This window comes from Rhinolophus ferrumequinum, chromosome 2, assembly GCF_004115265.2.
Source record: "Rhinolophus ferrumequinum isolate MPI-CBG mRhiFer1 chromosome 2, mRhiFer1_v1.p, whole genome shotgun sequence".
NCBI classification, from domain to species: Eukaryota; Metazoa; Chordata; class Mammalia; order Chiroptera; family Rhinolophidae; genus Rhinolophus; species Rhinolophus ferrumequinum.
In genome coordinates this window covers 60063834-60079354 of record NC_046285.1, presented here as the reverse complement: position 1 = coordinate 60079354, position 15521 = coordinate 60063834, and the positions used below count along the sequence as shown (strand labels likewise).

General features: G+C 37.3%; 1 protein-coding gene across 1 annotated transcript in view; it reads right to left on the bottom strand.

The window, feature by feature from the left end:
* Positions 1–15521, bottom strand: part of EHHADH (enoyl-CoA hydratase and 3-hydroxyacyl CoA dehydrogenase) — a 37532-nt gene that overhangs the window by 8381 nt on the left and 13630 nt on the right. Inside the window, exons 5-6 of the mRNA XM_033130563.1 lie at positions 8653–8757; positions 981–1322 (exon numbers count right to left, since the gene is read on the bottom strand). Coding sequence (XP_032986454.1) covers positions 981–1322; positions 8653–8757 — 447 coding nt within the window. The remainder of the gene's footprint in view (positions 1–980; positions 1323–8652; positions 8758–15521) is intronic.

Sequence of the window (15521 nt, the reverse complement as noted above, 5' to 3'; positions counted from 1 at the left end):
GCTGCAGTAGAAGCAGGTGCTCAGGCAGGAGACAGGGGAGGGAGCCATCAGGGAAGTAGATGAGGCTGTGGGAAAGTTCCAGAGGGCACCTGGCGCACTGGGAGACTGCATCACAAAGATGAGATGCAGAGCAGTGTGGGGATAAACACGAAGGAGGTGAAAATGACCAAACTCTCAGTTTATTTTTATCCACATTGTCTTCTGTATGTTTAAAATGTTTTTCTTTTTTCAAACATTTTTCAGACCAAGGTGGGCTGTACTTGAAAAAGAAATAACTTCAAACTTTTAAACATTGCATGCCAGGCAAACCTGAAGTCTTTTTTAAAGGCGAGAGAGAGAGAGAGAGAGAGAGAGAGAGAGAGAGAGAGAGAGAGAGAGAGTATTCTTGGGCCAAGACTAAGAGCAAGTGAAGCTTAGGAAAGTGGCCCAAAGAAGGCGATCAGAGAGCTAGCTTCTGAGGAAAGAAGACATTTGTTTGGGAAAATTCCTGGGGGGAAAAGTAGGGAAGCTCCTGTCTCATGGTTCAGATGGATTTGAGGATAGTGGTTTTGAACCAGGAGAAATGAATGGTTCCAGGGACCAGGAAGACAGAGATTTCATTCCAAACACCTAGCTACAAGAGTGATAGGTCACACCTTGAAATGGCTACTACTAAGAATCATTAGTTGGGAAATTCAGACGTGAGAGGTTCATACAGGGAAGAATTTGGGATGAGTGAAAAATGCCCAGAGTCTGGATTCAGACAGACCTAGCATCAGACTCTCACACCACTGGTGTTTAGCTCCTTGTGGAAAAGGTCCAAGCCTCTAGGCCTCACGTGTTAAATGAAGAGAGTTCATGGGCTGGAGTGAAAATGAAGTAGGCTGCCACATGTAATGTATTTAGCATAGAACCTGGCACCTGGTGGCCCTAAGAAAATGGTAGTTGCACCTTTACATGTGCAGAGCTGGAGAACGACATTAACTACCCCCTGTTCTTACCGAGAACACCAACTGAAGAGATGGGCTGTGCTGATGCTGTTTTCCAGGATGCCCCAGAGGGAACCGACCATTTGCTTACATTCCTCTCAGCCAGGAAAGCATATTGCAGGGCTCTCGCTTGCCCTGATTTCCGAAGATACATGAAGAGCTCCTCCTCCTTCTTGATGCCCACCTCGTAGGGGTACAGGACAGCAGCCTGGACCGCACGGACACAAGTCTCCTGAGAAAGGCACCCAGGATGCTGCTTCCGCATCTTCAGGAGGGCTTCACTGAACATAGAGTCCATGTTGGGCAAACTCTGAACGGGTCTGTTGCAGAGTCTACGAGATTCTAGAGATTGAGCTGAAAGAAATAAGCAAGAGAATCAGAGCTTTGGAAATGTTACTCATACCAAGGGAAAATGAGTAAATAATAATACCAATCTGTTCAACTTCAAAGTACAGAATTAAATACTATTCATCCAGATACTCAATGTTACACTAATACCAAAGTCCCTGACATGGTTACCACTTGGTTCCGTAAGAATATACTAGATCCAACGCAATTTCAAGTTACCTAATTCAGGCACAAAAGCATCATTTTTCTTTTATTCCAAGGCCAAGACAATTTTGTAATAGATTGAATAGTAATCTGTCTGTCGGTTTAAGGAAAATAGTTCTGAGTTAATAATATTTTAGATTCAAAGAAATTTTCATTTTATTCCTGAGAATAACAAAAAGTTAATACCTAGAAGACAGTATGATGTTGGTACAAGGATAGAGATAAAAATCAATGGAAGAGAAATGATTTTTAACACAGATGCCGAAACAATTCAATGAGAGAAAAAAGGAGTTTTTTCAACAAAGGGCACTGAGACAACTGGATATCCACAAGCAAAAAAATAAATAAACTTAGATCCTTATCTAGCACCACATAAAAATGTTAACTCAAAGTGGACTATAATTCTAAATTAGAGAATTAAAACTATAAAAATTTCTAGAAGAAAACATAGGAAACACCTTTGTGGTCTTGGGTTAGGCAAAGTGTTTTTAGCATGATCCATGCAAGAAAAATAAATCAATAAATTGGACTTCATCAAAATTAAAACACTTCCGTACTTCAAAGAACACCATTAAGAAAATGAAATGATAAGCCTTAGACTGGAAGAAAATATTTTCATGGTAGACAGAATAATGCCCCCCCTCACCACCACCACCACCACCCCCACCCGCAAATGTCAAGTGTGTGGAGGACCAAGTGGATGAGGGAAGAGGGCCGAGTTGCAGAGTTGTGGCTTTAACAGGGAGCTGGTGTAACCCATGCTCAGAACAGGCATAGACTGGGATACTTTACAGCAACGCTCTGTCCTTATGACATTGCCACGTTCCCACCGGGACAAGTTGATTCTCAACAGCACAGCACATATTACAGTTATTTGAGGAGTTTCAAAAGGTCAGATGCCCAGGCCCCATGGCAGACTCATTAAGAATCTTTAAGGGTGGGGTCTGGGCATGAGTATTTTTAAAAAATTCAATTTGATTTTGAGGTGTAGCTTCTGGGAGGTCCAGGAGCAAAGCATTATGTCAGCCACTGTTTGGCCCACGGTAAACACTACAGCCCCTGGCAAATTTACCCTGGGCCAAAGATTGAAAAAGAAAGAGAAGACTAAGAAGAAAAAAAAGAAGGAAAAAAACCCCACAAACACACCCTACTTAATGGTGTGCAGTAAATATTGCTGATCAGTAACATCCTGTTATCCTGGGGATACTCAGAACCTCTCAGACTGCAGATGGGCATTCTGGGAGCTACCATGGCCTAGGGCCAAGCAAAGTACAACCACTGCAGAGTTTGGGATCAAGGCACCGTAACTGATGTTTTTTCTCTGTTCAATTTCCTTTTCCTTTCTTGCTACAGCTGTAACTGAATGATATTACTATCTTATAACTTCGGTTTATTACAACAAAATATATTCAGAATTTACTCTTTAGGTCTACAGATCTGGTATTTTCAAAGTGTATTTTGTATATGCTTGGTAGTTTTAGAGTCTTGGTAGTTTTAAAGTCACTCAGCTGTACCTATATAATAAGAGAGGCAAGTGTGAGCAGATCAGCACCAGTATTCTCTGCCTGGGAAAATGGAGAGGAAAAGAAATAATTAGTGATTCAAATATGCTTATAATTGAATTCTTTCCTTGACCCATTCACATTTGTTTCTTGATTCTTTGAGGTTTTCTAAGGCATAATATTCAAGTTTTGATTTAAAAAAAAAAAAAAGTGAACCACGCTCCTAATGGGAAGAAAAGGAGGCAATTATTTTCCCTCTTTCTTTTCTGGTAAACTGACAGGAAGTGATTTTTCTCTGCCTAGGATAAAGGAAGATGCAACATGCCGTTTATAGAAATGGTTTCCTAAGACATAAGGACTTTTTATTCTCTAATTTTGATAAACAGTATGTTGTGTCTGTCACAGAAGGTCTTCAAAGAACAGACAGAACAACTGCCCCTTTTCAGACTCCCCGGAGGTCACCCACAGAAGTTGGGCAGTAAGTCAAAAGTAAGACAAATTTAGATGTGTGCTTAGACCTCCTATGTAAGCATGGTCACTTTGCTCTTGTGAAACATGTTTGTATAAACATTCACAGAGAGTGAAAATAAATTACAAAGAGCAAAAGAGAAAATGAAGAGAAAGGCAGATGAAACCACTAAGATTTTTTTTTTAAGTCACAAAATTAAAATGAACCAATAGACCAACGTCATTAGACAGAATTCGAATTGCTAAAAATGGCTAACACAGCCCAGTGCAGTCACAGTACAGGACCAGGGATCATCACAGGGAAAAAGCAGAGCATTAGGTTCCTGAGTGGAGGCTCCCAGTTGGATGTCCCGTGTGCTCATCTTTGAACAACAGCACACACTGTCAGCTTCCTGCCAGAAACATGCACGTGGGCACAAGGCGTTCTAACTCAGCTTGGGTAAAAGCAGGCTGCTGGCCAAATGCAAATGCAAAAAAATAGCATTTTACAGGACCCTCCCTCCCGGGTTTAGCCAAAGCAATCTGGTTAGGCCAAGTGATTCTGAATTGCTCTGCTAAATCTATTGCACTGCAGTAGTCTGAGAGGCGTCATATAACAAGAGCATTAAGATGCATGAAGCTAATTAACTTTCACAGTTAACTCTCCAGGATTCATGTTAAGTTTGTAGAGAAATTTGCAATGACTTCCCAAATCACATTTTTAGATCCATGCTAATCTTCTACAATCCCCTCCCACACGTAACTGGTTCCAGAACTGCTGATTGCAATATTGCCCACTAGAAATTCCCTTCCTTCTCCCCTTTCCTACTGGATGTGGAAACTAAATAAGTGTTCTTAATCTTTCCTTTTGTTGCTGTTGTTTTTAAGTCAACATTTCAGCAGTGGCGCTGGGGGTAGGGAAGGGGGTGGAAATAGGCTGAATTAATGTAACATTTTTACAAGTGGGAATAGGAACCCAAAACTTTACATGTATTTTAAAAATTGAGATATGATTCACATATCATAAATGTCATCATGTTAAAGTTTACAAATCAGTGGTTTTAACTATATTCACAAGGTGTGCAACCACACATGTTTTTTTTTTTTTAACCATTCCTTTCATGACTGATTTACTTTAAGACTTCAGGTAGGGTTTGCATGCCAGGTGTAAAAAAGTCAAAACTACGAAAACCTATCTCCATTCTTACCCTTGTTCTCCTTTATCCGTGGTTCTCAAAGTGCAGGCCCAACAACACAGCATCAGCATCCCCTAAGAACTTGTCAGAGATGCAAATTCTTGGGCCCCACCCAGACACACTGAGTCAGAAAGCATGAGTGGGGTCCTACACTCTGTTTTAACAAACCCTCCAAATGATTCTGATGCACAGTAGAGTTTGAGAACCATTGTTCTAGATCAAGACAATTGTACTAGCTTCACATAATTACAGATTTATAAATGCATATATATTTATTATTAATGTTTTAATATAAAGATACATTAATACATGTTTTATAATAATTATCTGTTATAAATTTTAAGAATATATTTTTATAATAGAGTTTGGTGGAGCCTGTTCTTCAAATCAATCCATCAATTTTGTTCTGCCAAATAACCACATACTAGTAGCTATATTTAAAGGCAAAAAAAAAGGAGAGCAAGGAAACATAAAAAGAAAGGAAAAGTACAAGACTGCGAGTGAAAATGAAAGGCAAGATAAATAAGCCTAGCTGAACTACACATTTGGTAAGATAATAAATGGCAAATATAGGTTAAGATTCTCTAAGCTAGTCCTTCTTTGATTTGCCCTATTTCTTTATCTTGTGTCTCTAGCATGTATCTATTACAAAACACTACCAAGAAATCAAAGAATTCCAAACAGTGAAACTCATTTAAAAGAGAAAAAGAAAGAAAAAAAATAGTAAAGTTCCAGAGATTTCCATGGGATTCTAAGCCTTAAGCCCCAAAAAACAACAGTGCAACTGCACAGGTTGTAGCAAGAACAAAAAATGGGAGCCCAACCTGTGGAGCCTGTGAGGTCTCACAACAGAGTTTGAAACCAACTAATTTTGTTGAACATTTTCCTTTTATTGATAAAGCCCCAAATGCTGATGTGTTAAGGTCTGTATAGCTAAGGTCGAGACTAGAACCCGGGTCTCCTGATTTCTAGTCCTGAGCCCTTTTTTCTACCAAACTGCACCTCTTCTATACTGGCCAAGCATCCCTTTTCCCTTTGGGTAAATTTAATGCCTGAGATATTAGGAAAAGATAAACATTTTCTTTTTTAAATCAAGAGTCTTCATTATCTACCAGCCAAATACAACCACTGTTACAAGTTTGTTTTTCTTCCTTATGCAACTATGCATATGAAGACATATACACACATACGAAGTACACACATTTGTGCAATTTTCTATCTGGCTGTTTTCTACTTAAATATTACATGTAAGCATTTTTCCAAGTTCTTCAACTTTAATGAAAAGTGGAAGTTTTAATGGCAGAATGGGGTTGCTTCATTGAGATCTATGCACTTTTATGTAGCTAATTCCCTAAAATTAGATATTTGAGTCGTTTCCAATATTACAATGATAAATAAAGCTTCACTGGGTATCACTGTACACAAATCTTTGTGTACTTCTGTGATTATTTCTCTATGATAAATTCCTAAGAATACAAATACTAAGTCAAAAGGTATGAATAAGCCTCAATACATGACAGCCCAATTGCCCTCTAATAGGAGGTACTACAGTGTACTATTACAGTGAACTTATTTAAACTCAGTGTCACCGTATTATTTTCCTATCTTTTCCAATTTGCTTGGCAAAAATTCGTGGTCTTTCAAAGCACTAACGGTTTTTCATTAATCACCAAGTTTAAAAAGTATTTGAGAATTAAGCTCACACTTCCTATAGGACCCAGCAATACCACTCTTAGGTACTTACCCGAGAAAGGGAAATATGTCCACAAAGATTTGTGTAGACCCAAAGTGGAAACCACCTAAATGTACATCAACTGATAAATGGATAAACAAACTGTGATATATCCATACTATGGATTACTATTCAGTAATAAAAAAGAATAAAATATTAATACATGAAGCAACGTGAATGAATCTCAAAAACATCATGCTAAGTAAAAAAAGTCAAACACAAAAGACTACATACTATATGTGTGATTCCATCTATATGAAATTCTAGAAAAACAAAGCTATAATAACAGAAAGCAGGTCAGTGTTTGTCTATGGCCAAGGGGAAGGGGAGGGAATCTACTGGAAAGAGACATGAGAATACTTTTTAGGGTGAGAGAATTATATCTTGTTTATGACAGAGGCCATATAACTGTAAACAATTACAAAAATTCATCAGTCTCTACACTTAAAAGGGGTAGTTTGTGTGTGTGCGTGTGTATGTATGTAAATTATACCTCAATAAAGCTGGAAAAAATCAAAACAAAAGCAAAGATCATTTATGAAATTCTTTGGGTAAAACCAACTTGTTTTCATTTTTGCATATTTCCTTTAAACTTTCCTGTATTCATATGTACATATTTTATGTAGCTATAATTATAGAATATATGTAAATTTATATTTTAGACATTTTTATACACAAATAATTTTACATATTTCTACATAGTCTTCATGAATATAATTTAAAATAGCTATACATAATTGTCCAAAGCCCAGAACTATTTCTCTGCTGTTAACAGGTGAATTACCAAATTGTAAAGCAGATGATTCCTCCTCAATATTTGGACGCCACCAAGTGGACAAACTGTGTTATGTTGCTGAGATTGAGGAGACCATTTTATAAACTTTATACTAAACAAAAAAAAAAATTAATGATGAAATTTTTAAATTTAAATTAATTTTTAAAAGTAAATACATTTTAAAAATTGAGAAAAATACCATTTTATAAATCTACTAGACCTTGGTCTCTTAACTCTCAAATCTGAATCTAGGGAAATCAGTTAAGGAAAATAACTTCCTGTCGAAATCAAGTCCTTTACAAACTAAAACTACGGATACAAATAATAGACGTGGGTCTATTTAAGCCCTGAACCAACAATAATTTAGGGAGTTCCAAATGTAAACATAGCCTTTGCTGTTGGCTAACCAGGAGACTTCTAACAAAACAATAAGCCCTCTCAGGAGGCACAATGAAACCAGTGATGAAGACGTGGTGAAGGTTGTCGGCAAGGCAGAGAAAGATAGCAGGAAACTCATTCTCATTTGGGGCAAACACTTGCTCATTTTCTATAGGAGACACCAGTATTTTCTCCACACAGTCCCTGGCCTCTCCAGTTCCAGCTTTTACTGTTGCATTGAAAGGGTAACTGGCTAGTACTACAAAAAGAAAAATTATTTCAGGAAAGTGTTTGGTTCCTGCCAGAGTGGACAAAAGAATGACATTTTCAGGGACACTGAGCCATTGCCTGCCACCAAGTCGGGAGATAAACACCCTGCTCTGCCTGTAATCCAGCATTCCTCCCAATTATTTCTTCTGACACCCTTTAACCCTCTCCATCTTGCTGCCAACTTCCATAAATTGAAAGGGAACAATTAAAAAAGAAAAGAAAAGAAAAACTCTAGGAGTGCCCCTCCAAAGAACTCTTACAGGAATGTCATGAATTTATAAAGTAAGAAACCAGTGAGAGAGAAAACAGCTCGCTGAAACTGAACCACAGTTTTACTGTGGTAAATTTACCGTCTTTTATTTGCGGAAATATTTATTTGCTTTAATTTTAATTATATGTCTTAATAGATAATACATTCATTCAATAAAAATGCAAAAGGTACAGAAGAGTAAACAATGAGAACTCCCCTTTAAACTGCGTCCCTGGCTGACCAGTCCCATCCCCAGAGATGACCATTAACCATTTCTTATGAGTCCTTATGGAAATATTTTATACATAGACAGACGCGTATATATGACATTCTCCCCATACTGACATTCAATCCCATTTCTTATTATACAAATGGTAAACCACTCTCCACAAAGATGCTTTTTCCACTTAATACAATATATCATGGTGTTCATACCACATCAAGACATAGTTTCCCATTGATTTCAAAGCTGTATCATATTGCATCATATGGATATACCATAAGAGATTTTAAAAGCTCCTTATTAAGATGGACATTTAGCTTGTTTTCAATCTTGTGCTATTTTTATTATCATCTTCTTACCTGAAACTCTCTGGGCAAATTTGATAGCTTCTTCAACCGGGTCTGAGTTCACAATTTCATCCAGAATACCCAGCTTGAGAGCTTTATCTGCCAAAATATGTCTTCCTAAAACAAAATGAAGTAAGTCAAAAAATGATGTGCAATTAAAGCAAAAGCATTACTCTCTCTAGTAGGGAAGGGTGCTGGACATACACATCTATTATTAAATGAAATAAATAACCACCACACTGACTGTTGTAATAGGAAGATCACTGCAGAGGTAACCAGAAAACTTGGATTCAAGATCTAGCTCTACCTTTTACTATTTGTGTGACCATGAAAAACTGTATAGGACTGCAATTTCCTTATTTTTAAATGGGAATAATTATGCTTACCTTAGTAATTCTGAGCATTAACTGAAAACAATGTATTATCTTTATATTCTATAATTCTCTATAGAAGCACTTTATAGATCTCTGTATAAATATAAGAGGTGATTGATTTTTTTTTAACTTTTATTTATTTTAAGTGTGTTTTTCCAGGACCCATCAGCTCCAAGTCAAGTAGTTGTTTCAATCTAGTTGTGGAGGGCGCAGCCCACCATCCCATGTGGGGATCGAATGGGCAACCTTGTTGTTAAGAGCTTGCGCTCTAACCAACTGAGTTAACCGGCCGCCCCTGAATTTTAATAATAATAATAGAGGTAGTAGCAGCAGAGTAGAGGCAGTAGTATCTCTTATACCAGCATACACTAAGGGCTGTTGTTGACTACAAAAAAAAAGAAAAGGAAGAAGAAAGGCAGTGTGGACAGGGAAAAAAAATTAAATTGATATTATACAAGTTATAATCAAAATTACACAAGACACCAAAATGGGGTGGACTTATGCTATCATTTCATTTCATTTCATTTCATTTCACTTCACTTCGCTTACTTTATTTTTGGTTATCCAGTATCTCAACCCTTCCCTTCATTTGTGCAATCACGATTGTGTGAGCTTTGGAGACCTAGCCCCTACTACCAAAGCTGAAAAAAAAAGACAATTGTTCCTTCAGAGCCATGGCAGGTATGGTGTGTCCTATGACAACAAGCTTGGCGAATGGAGGGTTCTATGGAGGGTTTTTAGTCTGGAGTTAGTGACACCAAGCAGCAGCAACAGTTTTAATCTCATTTCACAGGTGGCAACATTGAGTGTCTGGTAGTGGTGTTGCCGCCTGTGAAATGAGCATCTAGCGTCCAGTATAAAACGTCAGCTCTAGGGCGGTACAGGAATTTGACACATTACTTGCTTTCTTGCCGATACCGTGCATCTTGCCCTGAAAAGTGATCATCAAATCAGTGTCGGGGGTAGTAATTCCAGTCTTTGCTGCTCCTATGGTGTTGGTGGATGCCATCTCTGAGACAAATCCTCCGTTCCTGGTTCTTAATAGTGCTTCAAAGAGCTACAAGTGGGTTTTCTTGATGAGATAGATAGTTCAATAATTTTTGGCAGGGGTCACTCTACAACAGCAATATTTGGGTGGTTTTCTGGAAGTGCCTTTGAAAACAGGCTTCCAAATTTCCTCCTGGGGTGAGGAAAGTGGTGGGGAATGGGTGGCTTCAGGGGTCATGTCTCCTCTATGAAACTCACTTTGCCGAGAGGTGATTGATTCAGGCTCCCCAGGTTAAGATGACCAAGTGAACAAAAAACGGAAGATCATGGAAATCTGGGTAATAAAAGGATCTCTGAGGCAACTAACCAGGGGAAACATGAGCTACTGTGTTTCCCCCAAAATAAGACCTAGCCGGACAATCAGCTCTAACGCATCTTTTGGAGCAAAAATTAATATAAGACCCGGTCTTATTTTACTGTAATATAAGACCGGGTCTTTATAATATAATATAATATAACATAATATAATACCCAGTCTTGTATTAATTTTTGCTCCAAAAGACACATTAGAGCTGACTGTCCAGCTAGGTCTTATTTTCAGGGAAACAGGGTACTCACATGATGGACTGAAAATTCCTTCCATTTTAATGGTTTTTTTCTGGCCTGGATTTTACAAAAGCAAAGGAGTAAACAAACTACTATTCTTACAACATCAATGAGATTCCAGGTACTTTTATTCTGTGTGAAGGACCTAATGACCCAGCTCTTTACATGCAACCCAAATTCTCAGGCTGAGATTTCAACTTGCTTTTTCATGTGCTGCCCTCAGCGTAGACAACAACCACAGTCCATTGGGCTCTAATAAGAGCCCTGCCTAGAGCTACTATAAAGAGACCCTGGGGCAACTGAAGCTGAGACTTCTCTTCTCCACCCTGGGTAATCTCTTTTTTTTTTTTTTCCAATTGTCTTCGTGGCTTCTTTTCCAACCTTTAGAAAAAATTTTCTACATAGACTCTTTCCAGATGTCATTTTAAAATGCTCCTAAAATTGTACAGACTACTTAAAAAGATAGGTGTATGATTCTAATGTTAGCTTTCTTCTAATTCTCTGTGACCTTTTCTATGCAAATCAAAATCCATCATATTCTTAGTGTTTTTACCTCTTCTCCTCATCATGTTAAAAATATGGCATTTCTATAAGCAGCAGTGTTTTGGAAAAGGCCAATTTCAGTTCATTTCATTGATTTTGGTCAAAGAAGCCAGATTTCTCCCAAAATATTTTTGCCTTTCAGACTTAATACTGAAAACAGGGCCACAAAATTCCTCAATGTTCGCCCACATGCTTTAATTTCTGTAAACCTTAAATTTCTTTGTTTTTTTTTTATTAGTTTCATGTGTACAAAACACTGTAATAGTCAGACATTTATCATTTATACCCCTCACAAAATGATAACCCCCTGCCCTCAATCTTAAATTCAAAGGCTCATTTCACACTAAAGTTGACCCCCTTGAACAACACGGGTTTGAACTTGCAGGTCCATTTATGTGTGGATTTTTTTCAATAAATGACAGTACTGTAAATGTATTTTCTCTTCCTTATTTTCTTTTCTCTAGCTTATTTTATTGTAAGACTATAGCATATAACACATGTAACATAGAAAATATGTGTTAGTCGACTTATTTACGTTACTGGTAAGGCTTCGGTCAACAGTAGGCTACTAGTTAAGTTTGGGGGGAGTCAAAAGTTATACGTGGACTTTCGACCATGTGGTGGTGGGTGCTCCTACCCCCCACGGTGTTCAAAGGTCAACTGCATTATGATTTCCCCCTATATCTTATATCTTATTTTGTCTTTTGCAGAATAAACTCTCATGAGCTTTGAATTTTCATAGTATGTTGGATTGCGTGCGTCCTCTTATAAATTCTACATTAGATACTTAAAGTAGTTCATATTCTTAAATGTGTACTTTATCATACCACCATCAATTATAACAATTTCTAATTTATTTATTGGTGACAAGAAACGTAATACTTTTAGTTTTTCTAACTCCCCTTTCTTACTCTACAGGAGTAGGAATTTGGATATTGTGTACACTGTGTCAAAACATATGAATTTCAATGAACAGTTCTCAAACTTTTTAGTCTTAGGATCCCTTAGCATTCTTAAAAATTATGGAGGACTCCAAAGAGCTTTTGTTTATGTGGGTCATTTCTATTAATATTTACTGTATTAGAAACTAAAACTGAGAATTTTAAAAATGTTTCATTATAAGTCACTTTAAAATAGTATGATAAACCTATGACGTGTTAACATAAATACATTTTATGCAAAATAATTATGTGCTCAAATTTTTAAAAATTTAGTGAGAAGAGTGTCATTGTTTTATATTTTTGCAAATTTCTTTTATGTCTGGCTTAATAGAAGACAGCTGGATTCACATATCTGCTTCTGCATTCAATCTGTTCTGATATCACATGGTATACAATAGCCTCTGGAAAATTCCTCTGTACACTTGTAAGAGAATGAGAGTGGAAAAGGCAAGTAATGTCCTATTATTATGAAAATAGTTCTGACTTCATAGTGGTCTTAGGAATACCCAGCATTCCCTGACTCATACTTTAAGAACTCCTGATTGAGGGGATCATTTTAAAGACTACTGTATAGCATCCTAGTATATGAATGTTCCACACGTTTAACATTTGCTTGTGGCTGGAGGGATTTTAGTTATTTTGAAAGTAGCCTTTTGTTGTGTTTTGTTTTTATCCTTTGGAAGCTTGCAGGATTCTATTTCCTGCCAGTTTAAATTCTTTACCAAAATATACCAGGGCATTAATATCTCATCAGTTTTCATAGGAAAGTTGTGTGCTTGCTAAAATATAATCTCTGATTCTAGTTCCTAACTGAAGAGTTTCTTCTATTTTTTTCCTTTGATTATTACTTCTCACCTTTTTGCTTCATGCTTTGGAAGCTCTTATTATTCATAGCAGAGACCTCTATTATATGCCTTCCATGTCTGCTGCCTTCATTTACATTTTATGTATCTTTATGTTAAGTTCTTCTGAATTCTATAAATGTGTCTCCTCCATTTTGCTGATTCAGTTGTCTGTTGTACCATGTCTTCTTTTTATTTCTTCAAAAAGAAATAGCTTGAGCTAACGTTTTGATTTTAAACAGGATGTTCTTATTTAATAAATAAACTGTTTTCTTTTCTAATTTAGAATAATGCGAGTTGTCTACATTTTTGTTTTCTTTAATGTGCTCAGCAGAGTCACATTTATTTCATTTTTCTTACGTCACAATATTTTCATAGGTTTTAGGTTTTGGGTTTAGTTTTAAGATTTTGGTTTGTCTGGTTTTTTTTTGTTTTGATCAGGGAATGGTGTTTGCTGATATTTATTATTGCTGCCTGGGAGCTCTGGGTATTAAAACTCACCCTCAACATCTTGTTCAAATATACAGAAAATCCACCTGGACTTAATTCTGAAAGGCAGGCTCAATAAAGGTACAACTCCCAACCCCTCGCGTGAGTAATAAGAGGTATCTCATCAAAATCTAGGACCCTGGGGGTATCCCTGTCCCATGAATGATCACAAAGAATCAGGACTGGGGCAAATCTCTAAGAGAATAGAGCAGAGGCTTTCCACGCTATTCAGTGAACAAGGAGGACGGGACCTAGAAAGTCCTCCTTGGAGAAGAAAGAGGAGGGCACTGTACTTCTCACCCGATTGGACAGAGAACATCAGGGAATGAACTGTAATGTGCTCAAGCATATCTTTTGTGGTTACTGCTAAAAATTCAGTCGTTTTCAGGTGGTACTTCAAGGGAATTGTGAAGAAGCAATAATTAGTGCTGTCATTGCTCCACTTTCCAGAATTATCTCTCTTATGGATTTCAGAAGATCAGAAAACGTTAACTATTTACTTATTAGTTTAATCCAGATCCACTTACTTATTAATTTCCTATGGGATTAGTTCCTGCAATGCTGGTGTTTTTTTCCTCATTCACCTCAGTAGGGAACCTTTAACTTTCAGTAACAATTAATTTTAATGTCCTTTCTTATAAAATTTTTTTTCCAAACCACAAAGCAAGATTCTTAATATCATCATTGTTATCAGCTACTGTATTAGTTTCCCATTGCTGCTATAACACATTACCATACACATACTATCTGAAAACAATACATAGTTGTTATCTTAGTTTTGGATATCAGCAGTTTAAAACAGGTCAGCAGAATTGTGTTCCTTCTGGAGGCTCTAAGAGAGAATCTCTTTCTGTGTCTTTTCCAGCCTCTAGAGGCTGCCTATATTTCTTGGCATGTGGCCTTTTCCTCCATCTTTAAAGCCAGCCATGGCTTTAAAGAGGTCTCTCTGACCTCTTGCCTCCCTCTTCCAAGGACCCTTGTGATAAATTGGGCCCACCTGGAAAATCCAGAATAATCTCCCATCTTAAGGCTCTTAATTTAATCACATTAGTCCCTTTTGAATGAACATATTCATTCACAGGTTCTGGGGATTAGGACATGGACATCATTGGGGGCCATTATTCTGCTTCCCACACTTACCATTTATAAAGTATCTTCTATACGACAGAAGCATGTCATGTCATTTCATTTTTCTTAAAATCACTATGTGATTGTTTTACTAATGAGAAAACGGAGGCTGAGAGGAGTTCAGAAGACCTCTCTCTTAAACTCCAGGCTAGTCTATCCAACTATCACTTGACATCTCCACTTGGATGTCTAATAGGCCTCTCAAACTTAACACATCCAAAACTAAGTGCTTGTGATGCCTCCCTACAATCTGCTCTGCCAACAGAAATCCTCATCTCAGTAATGGCACCATCCTTCCAGCTGCTTAGGGCATTAGAATCATCCCTGACTGTCCTCTTTCTCTCACATCTGATCTGTCATAAAATCCTGTTGTCTCTACCTTCAAAATATATCCAGAATTTGACCATGTCTCACCATTTACATTGTTATCACTCAGGTCTAAGCTCCCATCAGCTCTTCCTAGGATTATTAGAGCAGCCCTTCTAACTAGTCTTCCTATTTCTGCCTTTAATTAATGTATTTTCAACAACCAGAGTGATCTTTTAAAAACCTAAGTGAGAGTATGTTATCCCTCTGCTCAAAACATTTCAATCACTTCCTACTTCATTAAAAAAAAAAAAAAGCCAAAGTTCTTTCTATATACTTCAAGACCCTACATGATGTGACTTCATCCTCTACTAAACTTCACTCCAGCTACATTGACCTTCTGGCTTTTCTTTGAAACTTCCAAGTATGCCCCTACCTCAGGGCTTTGCATTTGGTATTTTCTCCCTGTGAAATATCTTCCTCAAGATATTAGCATAATAAGTTCCTTTACCTCTTTCAGGTCTTTACTCCAATGTTATTTTATGGGAAAGTCTTTTGTAGCTCCCCTACCTAAAATATTACCCACCCCCATCCCTACCATTTCATATTCCCCCTTTCTGCTTTATGTTTTCTCCTTGGCGCTTATCTCCATCCAGCCTACTATA